General features: G+C 41.0%; 2 protein-coding genes across 2 annotated transcripts; one reads left to right on the forward strand and one right to left on the reverse strand.

The window, feature by feature from the left end:
- Positions 1–434: 434 nt before the first annotated feature.
- Positions 435–4,621, reverse strand: LOC104418865 (purple acid phosphatase 2). Its single transcript, XM_010030327.3, has 8 exons — positions 4,195–4,621; positions 3,756–3,956; positions 3,549–3,660; positions 3,105–3,334; positions 2,475–2,613; positions 1,804–2,024; positions 970–1,091; positions 435–875 (listed from the first exon to the last, which is right to left on the reverse strand). Exons 1-8 carry the CDS (start codon positions 4,393–4,395, stop codon positions 683–685), a joined length of 1,419 nt encoding a protein of 472 aa, XP_010028629.2. The 5' UTR covers positions 4,396–4,621; the 3' UTR covers positions 435–682.
- Positions 4,622–14,998: 10,377 nt separating this feature from the next.
- LOC104418867 (cysteine protease RD19A) lies at positions 14,999–19,331 on the forward strand. Its single transcript, XM_010030329.3, has 4 exons — positions 14,999–15,510; positions 15,792–15,911; positions 18,337–18,583; positions 18,722–19,331. Exons 1-4 carry the CDS (start codon positions 15,052–15,054, stop codon positions 19,006–19,008), a joined length of 1,113 nt encoding a protein of 370 aa, XP_010028631.2. The 5' UTR covers positions 14,999–15,051; the 3' UTR covers positions 19,009–19,331.
- Positions 19,332–20,626: the final 1,295 nt, after the last annotated feature.

The following is a 20,626-nucleotide window of genomic DNA, read 5'->3' on the forward strand; positions in this document are numbered from 1 at the left end:
TTCTCAGCCTGTGATTCTTCATTAACTTTTGGTCAAGACTCAAGTGCTCTCATCTATGTGGTAGGTTCACCTGGATTTTGGGGGACTATTCTGACCTTCCCAGGCATTCCAGGGATAATTTAGTTCACCTGAATTTGATCACTCGGAATCCTGATCGTATGCAAGCAGTGAACTTAACAGGAAAGATCTATTTTTATTGGGTCTATCCAGATTTTTCTCGCGTCCGATTTGATCTGAAACTACACGCTCCTGCTCAGATTACCTCACATGTTTTTGGTTCAGTGAATCATCAAATATCCGTTTTCTCGGTCTGGTAAAGCATGGAATTGCATGTTAATCCAAAAAATTACATTATGATTACGATCTAAAAAAATGTCATTCACATGTATCCTTTTAGATATGACAACACTCATCACCGCAACATAAGAATTATGTTGAGGAATCAAAATTATTATTTATCGTGGCAAAAGTTTTACAGACATGTTTATTAGGAACTTCAGCAATCAAAATATGCATCTACTGAAATTCCAATATGAATCTGTCATTCAAAAATAGAAAAAGAAACACTGATACTAAAACATAGCACAATGAACTCAAACGAGCCTAATTGCAGAACTTTTATTTGCTTGTGAATGTATTGAGCAAATCTGAAGAGAAAACTTGTCATGTAATGTGATAACCGTTAAATGCTTGTCGAATCGTTGATTGGATGCCAAAATCTATTGAAGAACCACATAGAATCGGCTTCCACTGCATACCCATCGTGATTTCTGTGCCAACTATAATATGCGTGCGTTCGGTTCTTAATATCAAACATCGCATGGCCAAAGCTGGCTTCCCGGTAGGCTGAGTATTTTGGCTGGGGTTCCGTCATACTGCATAGGAAAATCAGATATTTACATGATCCAACGGCAACCCAGAATAGTCATAAATAAATTAGGAAGTGTTTTGTAAGGTAAATCATCTTACTTGTTGGCCAAACCTTCAATATTGCCTCCATCGCCAATCGTTATGTACACTGGAGCTGATTGATTGGGAACAGGGGTGCACAAGCCGTTCACGATGTTGTATGCAATGTTGGATACACGTTCCTGTGACACTCATCAATCGGTCAGCAGTTCTTAGAATCAAACTAGACAAACATATAATAGAAGTACATTGATTTCATTGGACAGACATCACCGTTTTTGTCAATGTGCTAATTTCATCTCCACGACGAACATTGAAAATGATAGTTTGATTGGACTAACTCATCAGAGTTGGCTATATACATCTTTCTATGGAAAGGATTTTATCGAAATAAAGCTTAAAAGTTAGATAATAAGGATAATGGTTAATACGCCACAAACTATTTTACCACTAAAAAATCCAAACCAGTATTATCTATAATAAATTTACCTCAAATGACCACAAAAAACCACAAATTACTACACTTGTAATTTGCAAACTAATTTTTTGGCCAACAAAAACCCTTAACTGTATTATATATCATTCGTTAAATTGAATTAATAACACAAAAAATCACAAAATTAGTATAATTGTGACAAACAGAGAGAAATCATAAACTAGTACATCAATTAACTATCAAAATCATCCAACTTGGCAATTTGATAGTCTAATTTAACAGAAAATAATAGATGGTAAATTTATTACAAGTGTACCAATTTGAGGTAAATTTATCAAAAGTGCATCAGTTAAAGTTTTTGATAGTCAAAAAATTAATCTAAGATAAATTCGTCATATGTGTATCGATTTAGGATTTTTCGGATATTAACCCTAAGCAAAAGAAACATTTTGACTTACAGATCGTTCATAGGCATGGACATGCCCTGCAAACACCACATCAACTTTGTATTGCACAAACCACGATTCGAACATCACTCTCATGGTTTCTCCCTCCATGTAGTGATAGTTGTAGCTATTGTACCACGGAGAGTGCACCAAAACAATCAGCCACGGTGTCTCGGTCCTGTTAACTTTCGGCAGCTCTCCTTGAAGCCAGTTGTACTGGGGAGTATATTTACCTTAGAAGCCAACAGAGGCAAAAGGAAATAAGCGAAGTGAGCAGCGACATTCAATAAGAATTGGCATTCTGAGAGATATGCCTCTGTTGTTCTTCTTGGTACAACCGTACGCCATAATAGCATCTAATCACAACGGTTTTAACGCCTAACAAACTTTCATTTCCATTACTGGATGTTTGAGTTTACTGATGAAGTATCTGCACCCCTCCCCTGCATATGAGCAGTCTACTACATCGAACGAAATCTTGAAAGAAGGGGTCCGTTTTCATCCACAGATATCAAAATAGAATTACTTATTGATTCTTCATCTATTTCCACCTCACACACAAATTAGTATTATCATTGTATCAAAAAAAAAAAAAAGAATTCTTGAAAACATGGGAGGTTTCCTGAAGTAGCATCTCATTCTCATCTATGTTGGCAGGATGGTCGAGGATGTAGATATCATACCATATGCAGAGTATGACGATAAGACTATAATGTAAGCCGAAGCCCTCTTGATTGAGTACCAAAAGGGTGCAGTGCTGTTTGATGCTCTATAAGGGACATGGTATCTGTGCGAAAAGGGCTTGAAGGGTTTATTTTCGCCCTGCAGAAAAAAATAACGTACAGCGTCATCAGTCGTGTCATTATATGAACTCATGCATCTGAAACTTCAAGATAAGAATGAACGGGCAAGGACTTCGTCCCCTGCATATTTCCTGTAACATCATAAAAACTGATATTGTAAAGCGTCCATATCTTTTGTGGTATTAGACTGGCTGACAGTCTAAGTTCTACTGCGTCTCGCCTTGTATAAACCTCAAGAATTGAATTTATTGCTTCCTTCGATTCCCCAACTTCCCGGTGAAGAGGAATAATGCAATATGAGAACATGGAACTTGGATAGAAGCCCTTAGCCACCAAAAGCAGCTGAGGATTGTTTGATCTACCAACCAGTATCAAAGCAAATTATCGATTGATCAAATAGTAGAGATTTTATTCTGTAACAAATTAGCACAGAAATGAAGGGATCAAGGCTTAGGTGACTCTGAGTATGAAATAGTTATTTCTTGGTGGAAGTATAACGCTAGCACTCACGAGTTCAGGAGCAAAGTCGATTTCGTGATTGCCTGCTGTCCATATCCAGGGTTGATAAGCTACACTTCTTTCGACAAACCTTCCCCATGTATCCCACTTCACATTGTCGTGGTCGGGATAATCATCCGCGTATGACAAGTCTCCAACATACAATAGAGTCTGTCCTTTTTGCGGATTATGCTCATAATGGGTGAGTGTTCGGTTTGAATCAAAAGTCTGACCAAGATCCCCTGCAATGGTCATCAGCATGCTGAGCATAGAAAGAAGTAGAACCATGGATGCATGTAAATTAACGGCAGAACTAAATTTGCTGCGACTTACTGATGAATTTGATTATCAAAACTAAATGATTCCACAAAGACTTACAGTACATACACAGGAATGAGCTTTTGAAGTTACTCTGAGTCATTGACTATCTATGCATGACAATATGATTTACTTTACCTATGAGACCAAAAGTATACGGAACATCAGGGCCAACCTCTGGAGGAGTATTGAACCAGAATTGTCGGACCGTGTGTCCAATTCCAACCTCATAATAGTATTTGGTGTTGTACTGCAAGTAAACGGAATAAACATCAGCTACATTTACCAAATTTTGCAGACCAGGCACCAATAAATTAATATTTCTGGAGGAATCCAGAAATTTACCATCAAGTTTTTGAGGGTGCAATGGTGGATGTAACCAGAAGTATAATTGTAGAACTTATAATGATTAACTTTGCCCTTTGCCTTTTTCTTGTGCTCGCTGTTTTCACTCCAGTAACGCACTGTACTGGACCCAGGTTCATCCGAAGTCACCCATGACACGATCACCCCTTTTCCCACGTGATCTCCTTGTGTAATATGTACCTAAAGACTCACGCCAAAATCAAAACCAAATCAGAAACCACAAGGAATAGAACGAAATTAACAACAGTGACCTCTAACATTAGTTCACATCGAATCTGAAACCGAATTAATGCGACTCTTGCTCATCCTAGTGTGTCTCTACACATAGATGTCAACCATTTCACAAGTCACAAATGAATAGAAGGAAAAGCTTGTGCTATACTGAGAGGAAAAGCAAGAAGACAAGCTCAGTTGAGACCTGTTGAGGGGCATTATAGCCAGGAGGCACTCGGAAAACATCGCTATTTAGAGGCATGTCCACAGTTTTCTCCACTTTACGGACGAAAGTGCTCGTCTTCCCTCCATTGCACAGATCAGCCCCATTCAAAACCAGAACAAGAACAAGAACAGCCCCAACAACAGCCACTGAACAGCAAGATGAACATCCCAGAACAGCCATCTTGATCTTATTTTGGGATACGGAAGAACCTACGTGACACAACCCCACAAATTCTCACATCAGTGCACTACCCCCTATATAGGTGAGTGTAATACTGAGGAACACGCCTCTTCAAGAAAGAAAGGAGAAGGAATTTGCGCAAAACTCAGGGAATATCCACCGGACTATACGCATATACAGGGTAAATGTCAACCCTTATGAACGCTAAACAAAGAATTTCGCAGCTTCCCAAATATGAAAAGAGGTTCAGCATTTTTCTGAGGGAATACGCAAATGATGGCGTCTAATTCTTTCCTTCCCTTCTCGATGAGGACGATTCTAAGTATGCAGTTGACGCTGAAACCATGGTAGATTTCGTAATGAAAACGACCGCATCATTTAGACTCTTTCTCGGACAAGGAGAAGAAGGCAATAATGTTTTGGACCCTAATTGAGTGTCGCCACCTAGGTTGCACGGACACCCTCCGAGACCCTTCGTGTCGTGTCCAACACTCCGATACATGTCCGACACGTGGTCAACACGTGTTAGAAAATCCGACACGCGAGTCGGAAATTCCGACACGTGACTTCGACACGCACAGGGTTATTTTTACAAATTTCCAAAACTTATGGGGTTTAAATATAAATATATAAAAAATAATAATAAAAGCTAAAACAAATTTCTAATACTCATTTGAAGATGTTAGGTGCTTGAAATTGCAAAATTTTCACTTGATGAGCCGGAGAGTTTTTTTTTTTTTTTTCAGAAGAAGTAGATAATGAGGATGAATGACTTTTTGTTATATTTGATGATGAAATGTTGCTTTTTTTTTTTCTTATTGTTAAATTTTAAATTTAATAATGAAACGTGGATTAAATGTTTTTTCCTCCAAGTTTTATGGATTATTACAATGAAATGTAGTTGAATTTGTCAAATTAAAACAATGAATGATATTAACAAATGTATGATTAATGTTTTTAGTATAGATTAATTCTAGGCTCTTTTTATTATTATTATTTAGTTATTTATGCATTTATATATTAAAATATTTATTTAATATATAACGTGTCGGAACGTGTCGAAATTCTCTACTTTTGAGAAATAATGTGCCAACGTGTCGTGTCGTGTCGTGTGCGTGTCGCGTATCCGTGTCGATGCAACCTAGGTCGCCACTACCGGTTCCTTTCGGGTGCAACTGGTTTTGACCATCGATAGATGCGGCAAAGAGTCGGCCATTGCCGAGTTCTGTAACGAAACAGAAAAATGGAAAATGACTCTGAAATTCGAAAAGTGGCGACGTGATTTGGTAGTGACGTTATGGAATATGGGATTAGGACTTTGTCTGAAGAAGAAAGAGTTGGGTCTATGATCTTAGCTTTGATTTGACTCACTGTCTAGTAAACAATAACACCATTACGCGGCAAGAAAGCATCTTGGCTTCACGTAAGCATTGGCAAAAAGTTTAATTAATACGAAATTTTATTTTTTTCTTTTTTATACTATTATTGTTCTTTTTGAAAATTTATGCCAACACCATCATCTGGAGTAATAAAATAAATATGATATTAGCTAGAACAAGAGGCCGGCCAAATGTGGGGAAGTGAGACAAGCAACACAGTGGACTAACACCTGTCCAGTTCCAATCCAGTTTGTACACGGGATGTGCCCGAGGCACCAATTTTCTCTTATTAAAGTCAGAAACCACCGAGACGAGCGCCCCTAGACATTTTCATTGTTGACCACCATTTTTATGTCAGTATCAAATCATTTAAATTCAATCATTCAATCTCCTTTCAGCTAATCACCAGATAAGAACTCGAAAGCCCGAGCTTTCAAGTGTTTCAAGAAAAGGTACAACCTTACTTTAACACGTCTCGAAGAAAGTACAACCTTTTATAATACTTTTAACACCACATATAAAATATCTTAAGAAAAACCCTATTTTATACTCGTAGGACAATATTGTTATCCATTAAAGTCTACGATACAACATAAGAGCCAACGTGAATGATAATTCGTGACATATTGCCGCATTGTTTCGTAAACTGTGGCAGTTGAGGCCGCGTTTGTTTGTGTTTCTTTTTTTGTTTTTAAACACTTTTTCTGTTTTTTTTTCCTGAAACAAAAAGGAACAAAACGCGTTTGGACGCGTTTGTTCTTTTTTTGTTCTTTTGTTCCCTGTGAACAAAAAAGAAACAGAAACAAGAAACACAAATTTTGTGTTTCTTGTTTCTGAAACACTTTTGAGAAACACTTATTTTTTTTTCTTTTTTCTCTTATTTTCTTGTTCTTTTTTCTTTTGGCCGGTCGCCGGCCTCGGCCATGGCCGGCGACCGGCCGACGAGGGACGGCGGCCTCGCCCAGCCACGGCGAGGCCGAGGCTCGCCGTCCCCCGGCGAGGCCGAGGCTCGCCGTAGCTGGGCGAGGGTCGGCCTCGCCATGGTCGGGCGAGCTCGAGCTCGCCAGATCCCAGGCGAGGCCGACCTCGCCCGAGCGGCCGGCGAGCCTCGGCCTGCCGAGCCACCGCCCGGAGTCACGCCGACTGGCGGTGGCTCGGCGAGGCCGAGGCTCGCCGCCGCTGGGCGAGGTCGGCCTCGCCGGATCCGGGCGAGCTCGAGCTCGCCCCGCCCATGGCGAGGCCGACTCGCGCCGGCCCGGGCGACCTCGATCTCGCCCGATCCGGCGTGGCCGACCTCGCCCGGCGGCCGGCGAGGCCGCGCCGCCGCCCGCCGGGCGAGCTCGGCCTCGCCGGATCAAGGCGAGGCCGACCTCGCGCCGGCCCGGGCGAGCTCAATCTCGCCCGATCCGGCGAGGCCGAGCTCGCCCGGCGGCCGGCGAGGCCGAGCTCGCCCGGCGGCGGCGAGCCTCGGCCTCGCCGGATGCCGGGCGAGTCGGCGGGCTCGCCTAGCTGGTGGCCGGCGAGGCCGCGCCTCGCCCGCCCGCCGGGCGAGCTCGGCCTCTCGGATCAAGGCGAGGCCGACCCTCGCCGGATCAAGGCGAGGCCGACCCTCACCGGCCGGTCGCCGGCCAAAAGAAGAAAAAAATGAAAAAGAAAAAAAGAAAAAAAGGAAAAATAAGAAAAAAATAGAAAAAATAAAAGAAATAAAAAAATTATCCAAATTTACCAAACATGTTTCTGTTTATTTTTTATTTTCGAACAAGTTTACCAAACGCGTTGTTTTGTTCAAAAATTGTTCCCCTAACAAACACTTTTTCTATTTCGTTCCTCGGACAATTTTTAAACAAAACACAACCAAACGCGCCCGAGTCGCTAGCAAGGTTCATGGCCCTCACTAGACCTAGGGGAGGTTGCCTTGCCTAGAGTAAGCTGGGCCAAGAAAGCCCGGGGCGCGGGCCTTTGCAGCCCCACCGGCCGTGAGCTAGGCAGTTTTTGCCCAAATCTACTTGCTAGTAGTCGACAAGGGCTTAAAAATAAAATAAATTGTTAAAATATCATTAAAAATGTTGACATCAACATTGGTTATGCCATCCACGTTCTCGATTTTCGACCTAAATTAGCTGGATACCAAAAATAAAAAAAAAAAAAAATTTAAGATTAAATTGGTCAAATTAAAAGTTTTTTTGACTAAATTAGTATTAATGTAACAGATTTATTACTTTTTTTAATACTTTTTTTGTTATATCTGTGAGTCAACGGTGTCAGCACTATTGTTTTTGTTCATAGCTAAACTATGCTCGCCAAAGACGGCACTATTTTAACAGCACCATACTTAATGATCCCTTAACATCCATGCCAGCACTTTTGCCAAGCCTTCTAATTAAAGGACCACCGTGAAATTAAAGGACTATTATTCAGGGACTTTATTTTAAAAAAAGAAGAAGATAAAGATCACATTAAACATTTGACAAAACTTAAAGATGGTTGATGCCACCCGGCATGTCGGGTGCATGTATTATCCAAAGGAGATGACATCATCGATCCTTATATTAAAAATAAAAAAGCTTGGATAGGATCGCGAATGAATTTGACAGGTTGATTGGATTTCCTATTAGGAATCATAAAATTGCTAATTTTACAATCAAATTGTGTAATACTTATATTGTTTTTTTCTCCCAAGAAAGAAACGGGGTGTGAGAAAAATGATTTGGGTTGGGAGCACAAACTTTTAAAATGTCGAAAAATAATGTAGAAAAGGAGAATCCACTAGATGTTGTATAATCATGATCACTTCATGTTCACTAATATTCAATTTAACTTAATCACATTAATACGTTGCTTCCACTCTCTATAAAGAAAGAATGCAGAGCAACGGTAACTCCTCACCTTCTCCTAACGATAGAGACCACAGAGAAAGTAATGATTACTTGTTAGGTACCTTTGAAAAATTCACTTAAGGATGATGCAGATCGAAGAGAATTGGCCAAACAAAGAAAGAAGCGATTCCGAATTCCTTCTCTACTACGCTTGGGCTCATTTTTGCTCATAAATAGACAACCCAAACGATCACATTGATACAATATGAACACACCAGCCATAAGCCAATATTAAGTTAAATCAGGTTTTCTATATGCTATATTGTAGTGGTTGCGATCGCCACCCTTTTGCATGATTGAAAAGATAATAATCCAATACATATATGCACTCAAAAATACTTGATGGGCCTATTTTTTTTTATTCCATAAATTATCTTATTCAAACGTTCAATTCAAAATAGCTTGGTTAACTCATGCACTCAAAAATACTTGATTAGCTCAATTGGAATGATGAATTACGGACTCATGTTACTCTGTCCCAACTACAAAAAAACCTCGAGGAGCGGAATCAAAATGCTTTTGGAAACATTTTCAGAAGAAAAAAGAATTTGCTAGCCAGATTAGGAGGCATCCAAAAGGCACTCAGGAAAGGTGCAAATCCTTTTTTTAATCGAAACTAAAAGCAAAATTATAAAAAAAAAAAAAAAAATGATGATGTCTTGGGTCCGGAAGAAATACACTGGTATAAAAAAAATCTAGATGTCAATGGATAAAATACGAAGTTCTTTTTATGCTACCACAATCAAAAGGATAATAGTGGAGAATGAGTGTTTGACCAAGAGGAATTAATAGGTATTGTGGTGGATTTTTACACTAACTTTTTTCTTTGAAGATGACCCAACCCCAACCAAGAGTCCACAGTTTAACAGATTTTAGGTCCTGAGTTATTCGCAAGCTTCGAATCTGGCTAAGCTAGCCGACAAAGAATAGGTTCACGGATCATTGTTTGATATTGGACTTTACAAAGCACCCGGACCAGATAGTTTCTAAATAGATCTTACTGGTAGACTATGAACAGGAACTTATAGATCATCCACAACCAACCACAAGGAATCTTGGTACCGAGTGAATGAAGTGGATTGTCAATGAGAATCGTGTGAATGCCATGAGTTGAGTTACCTAAAGCTCTCCAAAGCCACTAGTTAATTCCAAATTGAGTCAATTCGGTTTCTAGTTTGTGGAATTGGGAACCGGCCCAACCAGTCTTGGAACCGGACCATTTAGTCCAGTTCGATTTCAAGATTAATCCCGAAAGCAATATATCTTCTTTTTTATCTTTTTCTTCTATTCTCTATATTTTTAACTCGAAAAATTTGGTATTGTCTTTTGCTTGCATTTGGTGATATTGCTTCCCCATCTATTGAAGCAATTGTACCTGCATTATGTATGATTCAAATGGTTTCACCTCCCATTTTGTTCTTTTCCGCATCAATTTTTGTTGGTTTCTTCCATATGCACCTTCTCGATTAAAGTGCTACAAGCGGAAGTTTCCCAACATTGAAAAAAGAAGTATTATTTTTGTTTTTTATTAAATTAACGTTTACGTGATCGATGCGCTGATTGATAATCAGCTAGTCTTGCATAGAATTTTGTAGTTATTATTATATTACATGGCATCGCATCAACATATGTTATATAATAAAAGAATGTGTATATATTGATAAATAAATTTATAGTCATAACTTTATTTCTACTGAAGGTCATAAAGAAATTAAATTCAAACGTCTCTACCTTTCAAGAGAACAAGAATTATATAAAAGGGGAAAAAAAAAAAAAAAACCTTATCGGTTTAGTAACTAAAAACCAAGAACCGTCAGAACCAGCCGATTCCTGAATTGGAACTAGACTGATGCTCTTCCCTAACCATTAGTGTTCATAGCAATCTCCACCCTTTCATCTTTGGTTTTTTCCTCCTGCCTTGTCATTTATATATACTTTCTTACATCGTTATTTTGTGGCCCAATTTTTTTTATTCGTGGCCAGCGTTAATTGAGTAACTGATTAAATTTATGCAACAGTACTATTATATACAAGAAAACTTACGTAGTACTCGCCTGACTATTGAGAAGGAAAAGTCCAACATTGCCTAAAGCACTGATGCATCACAACGGCGTGCCTCGACTTTTCTCATGCAAGGAAAAGTAAGTGGTCCACAATATACCGCTACTTAAAACAATCTGTGTCATCGGAAAAATCGTTCTTATAAAAATTAGTACGCATGTTCAATTGAATCTGAACTACTGAAAATGGTGGGATCGGATTAATTTTTTCCGTACATGTACTAGGTTCACTTAATAATTTTTTACTGGGCTTTTGCACTCGTAACCCTGAATTATTAGAAGAAAAGTTTCTCGTGATTGTCCTTGACCTAAAATGAGTATTAAAAAAAAAAAAATGAGTCTACCTCACATTTTTTTTCTACATATCCTAAGAATGCAGATTGCATCAGATAACAACTGAGACAAGCCCCGTGAGAGCAGCTCCATATTCTTCAATGTCCTCCTCTTGCGTTTCAACGGTTCTGGTGCTTGAGTAAATAGACCAAGTTCTGATTCCATGAGCATGGAGTTGGTAATCAAACGAGACCGTAGGAAGATGGATCTGCTAGAACCAAAGCGGAAAGTACGACGATAAAACGATGATATGTGCCAAAGCTCTCTCAATTGAGTACAACGGGGCACCACCGTTTGCTGCTCCACAAGGAACGCCGACATCAGCGTGCGTAGGGCTTCGAAGGGTGCGTGTTCTCGCCCTGCAGCAAGAAGCGGACGCTAGAAAATAGAGCTTGCCTCACTCTAAGTTATGGGAAAATTGTCCAAAAAATTCTAAATCTATTGCACTTTTATCAATTCAGTCATAAACTTCTCAATTATGCGAATATAATCACAAACATTCTCACTTTTTGTCAATTAAGTCCATTTAACCAATTTTAACTGGAATTCACTGATGTGGACGATGGTCGTTCTATGTGGCACGGCCGGTGCTAATGTAAATAAAATTTATTATTTTATAAAAACAAAAAACAAAAATCTTTACTTTTCTTTTCTTTTTCCCTCTATCTCTTCTTCCTCTCTACCAATCACTCAACCTCCGATGACCGGCTAGAGGCTGCAACCTCACCTAAGGCCGATGAGGCTGACCCTCACTAGCTTCTGGCAAGGGTGACCTTGCTCGAGGCCAACAAGGCCACCCCTTATCAGTCACAGCCTCTAGCTAGTCGCCAAAGGTTGGGTGACTGGTAAAAAGGAAGAAGAAAGAGAAAGGGGAAAAAAAGGATGAGAAAAAAAATTCAAAAATTCAAAAAATGTTTAAAAAATAATAAATTTTGTCCAAGTTAACATTAGCAAATTTCAGTCAAAATTGGCTAGATTGACTCAATTGGTAAAAAGTGAAAAAATTTAGGACTCAATTAGTAAAATTAAAAGATTTAAAACCAAATTGATAAATAACAATAAGTTTAGGACTTTTTATATAATTTTCCCTCCAAGTTGTTGCCATTGTCGATTCGGTCCCCGAGAAATGCGTCCCCGCATCAAGATAAGGTTTCGGATTAAGCATTCTGATGCACTCGCCAGTTCAGGAGCGAAGTGATTTCTTGATTTCCTGCCGTCCAAATCCAGAGGCGATAAGCTGCGCTTCTTTCAAGAAAACCTTCCCCATATATCCCACCTCGCGTCACCGTGGCAGTAACCATCTGCATAAGACGAGTCTGGAATGAATGGCACCGTCTGTCCTTTCCCCGCAGATTTCATTCACGATGCTTGTGTCGCGTTATCGAAACTCTGGCCAAGATCCCCTAGATTATGTCCACAAATCTCGAGCCAAGCTAGGAAACATTCCCCATATTCCGACGTTGTCAATTTAGTTGTGTTGCCGATGGCTCGCTAGACGAAACCGTGGTCTTGAAGATTATACCTTAATTCCTGCCAAACTGAACCTAACAAGAAACCATTACCTACTACACTCAGGAAAAAAGCTCTTCTAGCATTTATCAAAAGAGGCTGACGCCAAGTTACGAACCTGTCAGAACAAGGAGAACAACTTTCGCAGCCGTTTTGAGGTGTATTCCAATATTTTCTCGTATTATATCGCTGTCTAGAGGGAGGTCAGGAGCTTTCGTTGTACCTCCATTACACACAACTGCTGCATGCAGAAGCAGGAGAACGAATAACAATTCGAATAAGAATAACAACTGAACTAGAAGAGCAAGAAGGGATCCCTGAATATCCATCTCCCAACCTACAAACACTCCCCCTTCAGAATCTAACATTCGTTGCACCTCGAATCTTCGTCTCGGAGGGAAGTGGACATCAGACGTCTTTAGTCTCTTCCAGGCGACTTAGAAAAGTGTTAGAAAAGTGTCGGTCCTATCTATCGATTATTAGGATTGTGTTACCTCGAGAACCGATAGTCGAATATGTTAGCGTTCTGACGGACATTTTGAAGATGGAGATTCCACCTGGTTATAAATTGATATGCCAGTTCAAGGGATTAAACATAAAAAGGATGTTCTCCACGGTGATATATCGGCATGCTATGAATGAATCAGTGCAGCTTGTAACTCTCTTTTCTTCATTAACTAGGAAGTTTAAGGAAGAAATAATTAGTAAGGGTAACATGGTTTTGGTTTGGCAGCGTACATCAAAGCAAAAGCAACCAATTTGATCTATCAAGTCAGACCGGTCTGGTTTGGTTTATGGGTCATTTTGGTTTGTTGCATAAGAAACTTGCGAAGGACCAGGGAAGGTCCGACTCCTCATGGCCTCTTTCGGATAAGAAGGAGTTCTATCTCCTGCGTTGCTTTTTGGGCCTCTGCGCATTGATCTCAGTCCCCGCTTCAACTTGCATCATTTTTTTCGTTTTCAATGACCTCTCTTGATGAGCAATGCTGCAAAACTTATATCAAAAGTCCTTTCGATCATCACGTCCCTCCATTTTGCTCTCACACGACATAAACTCTGTTTGGAGCTGCTTAATTTTAGATTTGAACTTTAAATGATCTTAAGACAAGCATGACCCATCTGTCCTATGATTCGAACATGGCCGACGCTATGATTTATGTCCAAGCACAAATGCATGTGCTCCGGCAAAGACTTGATCATGATTTTGGGATATGATCATGCGACTATTCCAAAATGTCAAAGTCATTAATATTATTTGTTTTGAATATACTTTTTAAAAAGTCATTTTCTAAATTAAAAAAATGATAATATTTCTAATATTTGGTTGAAATATAAAAAGAACTAGAAAATTATTTCAATCATTTGAAAAGGAAAATCTTATTTGATTTTCTTAAATGACTTGCTCACCGGTAGTCAAAGAAATAGGCATGACACTAAGTTTCAAGGTCCAACCTCAATGGACCCTAATCCAAGCACTAGGGACTTGGGCATAAGGATCTTGGGCCTAACCTCTATGGACCCAAGTCCAGCATTTGAGGTCTTGAGCCTAGCCTCGATAGACCCAAGAGCAGGTGTCGGGGTCCCTAGCCCTACCTTAATGGACTCGGGCATGAGCATAGGGGTCCTGGGCCCAACCTTGATGGAGCTAGGCTCAAGCATAAGTGTATGGCTACCAGCATTATGGACCCAAGGTTGAGTAGGGACTCAAGGACAACCTTTGTGAACCCAAGTTAGGGTGTCGGGGACCTAAGCTTGAGTGCCACAAACCCGAGATTAGGTGTCGAGGATTTGGACATGGATACGAGGGTCTCATGCTCGGCTTTTATGGACCCAGGCTCAAGTGCCAAGGCATCAAGCATAGGTTCCGAGGCCTTAGACCTAGCCTTGATAGACCCATGGACCCAAGCACAGGCACCACGGTCCAACCCCGACCTTAATGGACTAGGTCCTAGATGTTGGGACCCAGAAATGAGTGTTAATGTTTATGTGCCCAAGCATAGAATTTATGGTTAAAGTATTAACCTAATTATATCTTTTAAATGATTTTCGATTTTAAAAAAATATTTTTTTTGAAATTTTTTTATTTGTTAAGCAATTGAGAAAAGAGGAAAATATGTTTTTTTCGAAATAAATGGAACTTAAGATTTATAAGTTAGTTCATTAATTAGCTAGCAAACAGGCTTTCCATAGAAAAAGAAAAATAAAAAGAAAAATTACGACGAGTGACGACGATTCTGTGGCCAGGCAAACGACATGAGAGTAGGACAAAGACGCTCAAAACTAGGAAGCAACCCCAATCAAAACCAATACTCAAAAGCCTTGCCACCTGTCATCCGCTGATTGGATCTCCCTTTCCCCCTCGCTGCAAGCTATCCCCACTCTCTCTCGCTTGAAGTTACCATCCACACGCCCACACGTGTATATATAACCCCACCCCCTGCTTCTCTCTCCATCACTCCATATTCTTCCTTCTCTTCTTCTGCGCACTCTTCACCAACCATGAATCGCTTCCTCTCTCTCCTCGCTCTCTTCTCCCTCGCCATCGTCTCGGCCTACGCCTCCTCGGAGGTCGACGGCGATGCGCTGATCCGGCAGGTCGTGGACGGCGCCGCCGCCGACGGCGACCTCTCGACCGAGGACCACCGCCACTTCTCGCTCTTCAAGACGCGTTTCGGCAAGTCGTACGCCTCCCAGGAGGAGCACGATCACCGATTCGCGGTGTTCAGGGCGAACCTGCGCCGCGCGAGGAGGCACCAGGAGCTCGATCCCTCGGCGGTCCACGGCGTCACGCGGTTCTCCGACCTGACGCCCTCCGAGTTCAGGAGGAGTCATTTGGGGATCAGAGGCGGGCTCCGGTTGCCGAAGGACGCGAATGAGGCCCCGCTCCTGCCGACCGACGACCTGCCCGAGGATTTCGATTGGAGAGATCACGGAGCTGTCACCGGTGTCAAAAATCAAGTGAGTTTTCTTCCCGGATTTGTTCGACGGTCGGCGTCAGTCGTACTTATGATACGGATTTGTTGTTTGTTCGTAACTCGTAAGAGCAGTGCATCTGGATAGGTTTTTTGAGAAGTAACCCTAAGCAGTGCAATTCGATCGCTGTCTTCATTTTGTTTAATTGATTAGGTATTCTGGATTGCTTCATTCTCCGTATCCCTCAATGAATTACCTTAGAATATTCTTTCATTGGTTTTCCTCTTGTAAAGTGCCGACTCTGCTGTTTATGTTGCTGAGATCAGGGCTCGTGTGGGTCATGCTGGAGTTTCAGCGCGACAGGAGCACTGGAAGGCGCGCATTACCTTGCTACTGGAGAACTAGTTAGCCTCAGCGAGCAACAACTTGTGGATTGTGATCATGAGGTAATGTCGTTGTGTCTTCTTTTGGTTGCTTCGTTTGCATGGGGTATTGCTGTCTGTTAATCTTCTTTCATCAATGAGAAGGATTAAAAAAGTTATATGGAAAGCTTTGCTTTGAATAATTTGTTAAGTAGGAAATAACGAGGTATGTTAGGGCACAATCTTGTATGATTAAAAGAGGATGGGCGTCCCTTCACTCATGGAAGGGGATGAGCATTTTGCAGAATTCTGTTCCAATGCAAAAAGTGGGGCCAGGCACGGGAATGTGAGAGTGGGAGCTGGAGCCGGATTTTGTTTTAATCTATTCCTAACATGGCATCATCTGTATTCCAAATGATCATGTGGAGAGATGCTTTAATTCATGGAGTTATTTTCCAGATAGTCAATTATATTCTTCCATTAAGCCAGAAGTCCTATTTGCTACATATCTCACCACTCAGATTCTTTGCAATTCATTGTGCTTGTGTTTAGAATATGAACACTAAATTTTTGTGACTTTAAGTTATTACTGGGGGCAAATAGCAGCAAGTTAGATTCCTTGGAAACCTTAATTGACGCACTATACTTTCCCAAATAGTAAGGCAACTCTTCACATCATACATTAGTTAGCTGGAATAGACTGGTGGGGACCCATGTTAGTTATTTTCAATGCTTCCTAGGCAGGTATTGCTTTTTCCCCCCTTAAATTTTACCACCAAGATTCTCAGTTATGCATAGCATTATTTTGTGAGCCCTGACAATATAGTGTAGCATCCGTGGTAAATGAGTTTGGTTAACAGACGATTCAGATCTTGTGGGTATCAATGTAGAGGCATGGTAGACCTAGGATTCAGAGGGAGCGGCGAGCATTTCTTTTCAGAGATAATTAAACAATTTGAATGGAAAAATTGGACTTTACTGAATAATCAAAAGCTTACAAGTACGTGCATACTAAATATATTTTTTTAAGATAATATTTTGTAAATGTTTTTGTTAATCAATCCTAATGTAAATCGAGTATTGCTGAAAATCCAATGGAACAACTATTGCACCAACTACTATGAAATATTTACATGATGAGTCGCTTGTTCTTTTTTTGGCCGTTGCTGAACTATTTACTTATTTGGAAAGTAAATATCCTTATGAACAAAAGAAAATTTCTCTTGGATGGTAAGATTAATCTCTTCTGCGATGGAGCTATTAGGTTAGGAAAAGGCCATTGATTTTGTTTAACCATCACCAAGCAGCTGATAATCAATTAGGAGGGTATTCAACTTGAGTCACACAATTCATTACTTGAGGTTGTTCAATTCAATTATGCAATAAGTTTGACCTCATATCACCTCAACTTGATTACCAGAACTTGTTATCAAAATGTTAAAAGAACCATACACTAATAAATTATTTGTATGTATAGTGTGTTTAGTTTGATGTATGAAAATGCACAATGAAACGCATCAACATTTTATTACTCAATATACATGTGAACTATTTGAGTCAAGTGTTGTTTTAAGGTTGAATCAATTAGGGTCAACCTATACTTGAATTAATCTGGCTTGACTTAAATTTTAGAAGACATTGAGGCTAACTTGAGTAGTCTTCCAGCTTGAATGGTGCATAAGATGCTTGAGTTGTTTGCAACCATACATGCTATTTCCCATATCCTCTGGACAGAAAAAAATTTTAATGAATTAGTGAACTAAGGAGTATCTAAATAAATTCCCAATCTGTGAAAGTTACTTGAATAATAGCAAGTGAAAGAATCATCAATTTCTAATATCATACCGCTAGGAAAGAAGTGACTTGTCGATCGCAAAACCAGCCAAATCATGTGGGAAATAGGAATGCAGTCAAGCTTCCACAAATGAGAAACTTGAAGTTTCATCAGTAGGATATAAAGCTAGCAGAGGGTGAGGAAAAGTGAAACTGGCAATAAAGTTTCCTAAAGTGAACCAAGGATTAGAGGTTTTGTCCTATTCCATTTCCATGTTTCTCTACAAGTATTTCTTTTGTGAGAAGAGTTTTCTCTGCAAATGTGAAGAGCAATAGATCTTTCGCCATCCCTAAGAGCAATAGATCTCTCACCACCATCCTCTATGTTGGCCGTTGGAGTAGTATGTAGTTGCGTGTTGTGTGCTGTCTCTCTTCACACCTTATTGGATTGTATGAAACTGAAAATTGACAAAATATGTGCGGTGAGTTATGAAACCTCTCTAATAGCACTAGTAATATGATTCTTACATGAAAGCTGAAAATATATGATGCTTACTCATATTAATTCGGTTCTTCTCTAACCTATTATATTTCCCTCAAAAGAGTACATTATTCTTCCTTAGCATCGAAAGGCCTAATATTCTGTTCAGTGTGCATGCCTTGTTAAATAACTCGTCAATTTTCCTTATGTCTAACTTATGTAAATATACCAAATAGAGGTTCTACTTTTGTGCAGTGTGATCCAGATGAACCCGGTTCATGTGACTCTGGATGCAATGGTGGATTGATGAACAGTGCTTTTGAGTACACTCTTAAAGCAGGTGGGCTTATGCGAGAGGGTGACTACCCCTACACTGGCACTGATCGCGGAACTTGCAAATTTGACAAGTCCAAGATTGCTGCATCAGTGTCCAACTTCAGCGTTGTTTCCCTTAATGAAGATCAAATTGCAGCAAATCTTGTGAAGAATGGGCCTCTTGCTGGTACATGACACGACCCCAGTCTAGAATTTATTTATTTTTATTATTATTTGTTCCTTTTCATTTTTTTACTCACATCATGTGCATGCTGCTTATATTATGGTAATGGTAATTGACGTAACTCTTCCTTGCTCAAAACAGTGGCCATCAATGCCGTGTTCATGCAGACCTACATCGGAGGGGTTTCATGCCCGTACATATGCTCCAAGAGATTGGACCATGGAGTGTTGTTGGTTGGGTATGGTTCTGCAGGTTATGCTCCCATTAGGATGAAGGATAAGCCTTACTGGATCATAAAGAACTCATGGGGAGAGACCTGGGGAGAGAATGGATACTATAAAATCTGCAGGGGTCGCAATATCTGTGGCGTAGACTCAATGGTCTCTACCGTGGCTGCTGCTGTTCACACCACCCCTGGCTCCCACTAGGCTCTGAGCTGAGAGAGGTAATTGTCCTGTATATAAGGGGTTGGCAAATTACCACATTTGTCAAGCTGCTGTAGTTTCTAAGTACAGTGTGCCAATCTGTTGTCGTCTGTGAAAAAGAAAATATTACTTATGCTCCTAGGGTTGGTCTTATCTGAAGTTCTGAATGTGTGAGTGTCAAAATGTTGTATAATTTAGCTCTATGACCTGCTCTACCAAATTTCTATCGGGGATTGGATACCTCCCTCGCATCATTCGGTGTGGTTCGATTGCGTACCTTTGGTATTGTTGTTTTATAATTTAAAGCAAGCTTGGAATTACAAAGATTTTAATTTCAATTGCTGAACTGGAGAAATTTAAGAAACCCTCCTTGAATCTCACCGTAAATCAGTTAAAGATAAGCACGCAAATGGGCCCACTTGGGGAAACGCAAATATGGGAAAAGAAACAATGAAAACAGGATTATTGACGTCGACACTTAAATGCGTGAAATCTTCAACAAAAATTGCCTGGGACTTTGTGGCAAAAGATGTGGAAGGGTCCTGGGCCTTTGGGCCTTCGACTCACTTAATAGGTCGTAGTTTGGGCCTGTCCGGCTCATCTAAGGCCTTTTGGGGCAAAATGCTGGAAGTTTTGGGCCTATGTAATGACCGCACGTAGCCCTAGGTAATGCCGAGCTGAGTGCTGGGCCTCAAAAGTGCTGGGCCTGCATAAATGGGCCAAGATTGACCTCTGGGTCCAACAAATGGGCCGAACTTTTTGTGCCAATGGACCTTAATAGACAGGCCTTCGGGCCCGTTGGGCCTGGAAATGGGCCATGATTTGGGCTGGGCCTACATAAATGGGCCTTGATGGCACATTTGGGCCCATTTAATGGGCCCAGTATGGGCCGAATTAATAGGCCCGTGATGGGCCACGGTTTGGGCTAATTGAGTTCGGGCTCGTTGGGCCTTAAAATTGGCTGTAACTAGGGCTCTATGGACCCAATTCAGCCTCAAAGGGGCCGTACTTTGATCCAGGGCTGGATTTGACCAGTTGGGCCTTGTGAGGGGCCACCGTTTGGGCTAATAGAGTTGGGCCCCTTGGCCCTTGAAATGGGCTGTACGTTGGCCACATGGGCCCAGATTCGACCTCAAATGGCCCATACTTTGGGCCTGGAGCGGATTTGACCTGTTAGGCCTTGTGGCGCCACGGTTTGGGCAGAACTTCGAGCCTGTTGGGCTTTGAAGTGGTCTATACGACGCCTATATGGGCCCATAATCGGCCTAGGAAGCCCTGTTTGTGCTGGGCCTGCATTTGGACATTTTGTGCGCCCGATGCTGGGCCGGACGTTGGGCCTCTATAAAGCGCCCAGTTGGACCTGACGCGCACCGGCCTTAGATGATGAGCCATAGTTGGGCCTCCACCAACATTATTGGCGTTATTCGGTCTCTTCGGCCCAAAAAAATAAAGGCCCGGCTTCGGTCTGCTCACCAGCAGGGGCTTTTTGTAACCACGAGGCCCCGCCAGGTGGGAATATCAAGCCGATAGATTGACATACATGCTGTTAAGCCTACCGATGGGTCTGTCGAGCCACATGTCCAGACTTCATTGGGGCCAGCCATTAGGCTGCGCCGAATAT

Source organism: Eucalyptus grandis, chromosome 9 (assembly GCF_016545825.1).
Source record: "Eucalyptus grandis isolate ANBG69807.140 chromosome 9, ASM1654582v1, whole genome shotgun sequence".
NCBI classification, from domain to species: Eukaryota; Viridiplantae; Streptophyta; class Magnoliopsida; order Myrtales; family Myrtaceae; genus Eucalyptus; species Eucalyptus grandis.

Coding starts and splice junctions, on each gene's coding strand:
- LOC104418865 (XM_010030327.3), bottom strand. CDS start 4,395: ATGGCTGTTCTGGGATGTTCATCTTGCTGTTCAGTGGCTGTTGTTGGG. Junction 3,661..3,755: donor GCACCCTCAAAAACTTGATG/GTAAATTTCTGG, acceptor GTTTACTTGCAG/TACAACACCAAATACTATTA. Junction 3,335..3,548: donor GTATACTTTTGGTCTCATAG/GTAAAGTAAATC, acceptor TGACCATTGCAG/GGGATCTTGGTCAGACTTTT.
- LOC104418867 (XM_010030329.3), top strand. CDS start 15,052: ATGAATCGCTTCCTCTCTCTCCTCGCTCTCTTCTCCCTCGCCATCGTC. Junction 15,912..18,336: donor TTGTGGATTGTGATCATGAG/GTAATGTCGTTG, acceptor ACTTTTGTGCAG/TGTGATCCAGATGAACCCGG. Junction 18,584..18,721: donor GAAGAATGGGCCTCTTGCTG/GTACATGACACG, acceptor TGCTCAAAACAG/TGGCCATCAATGCCGTGTTC.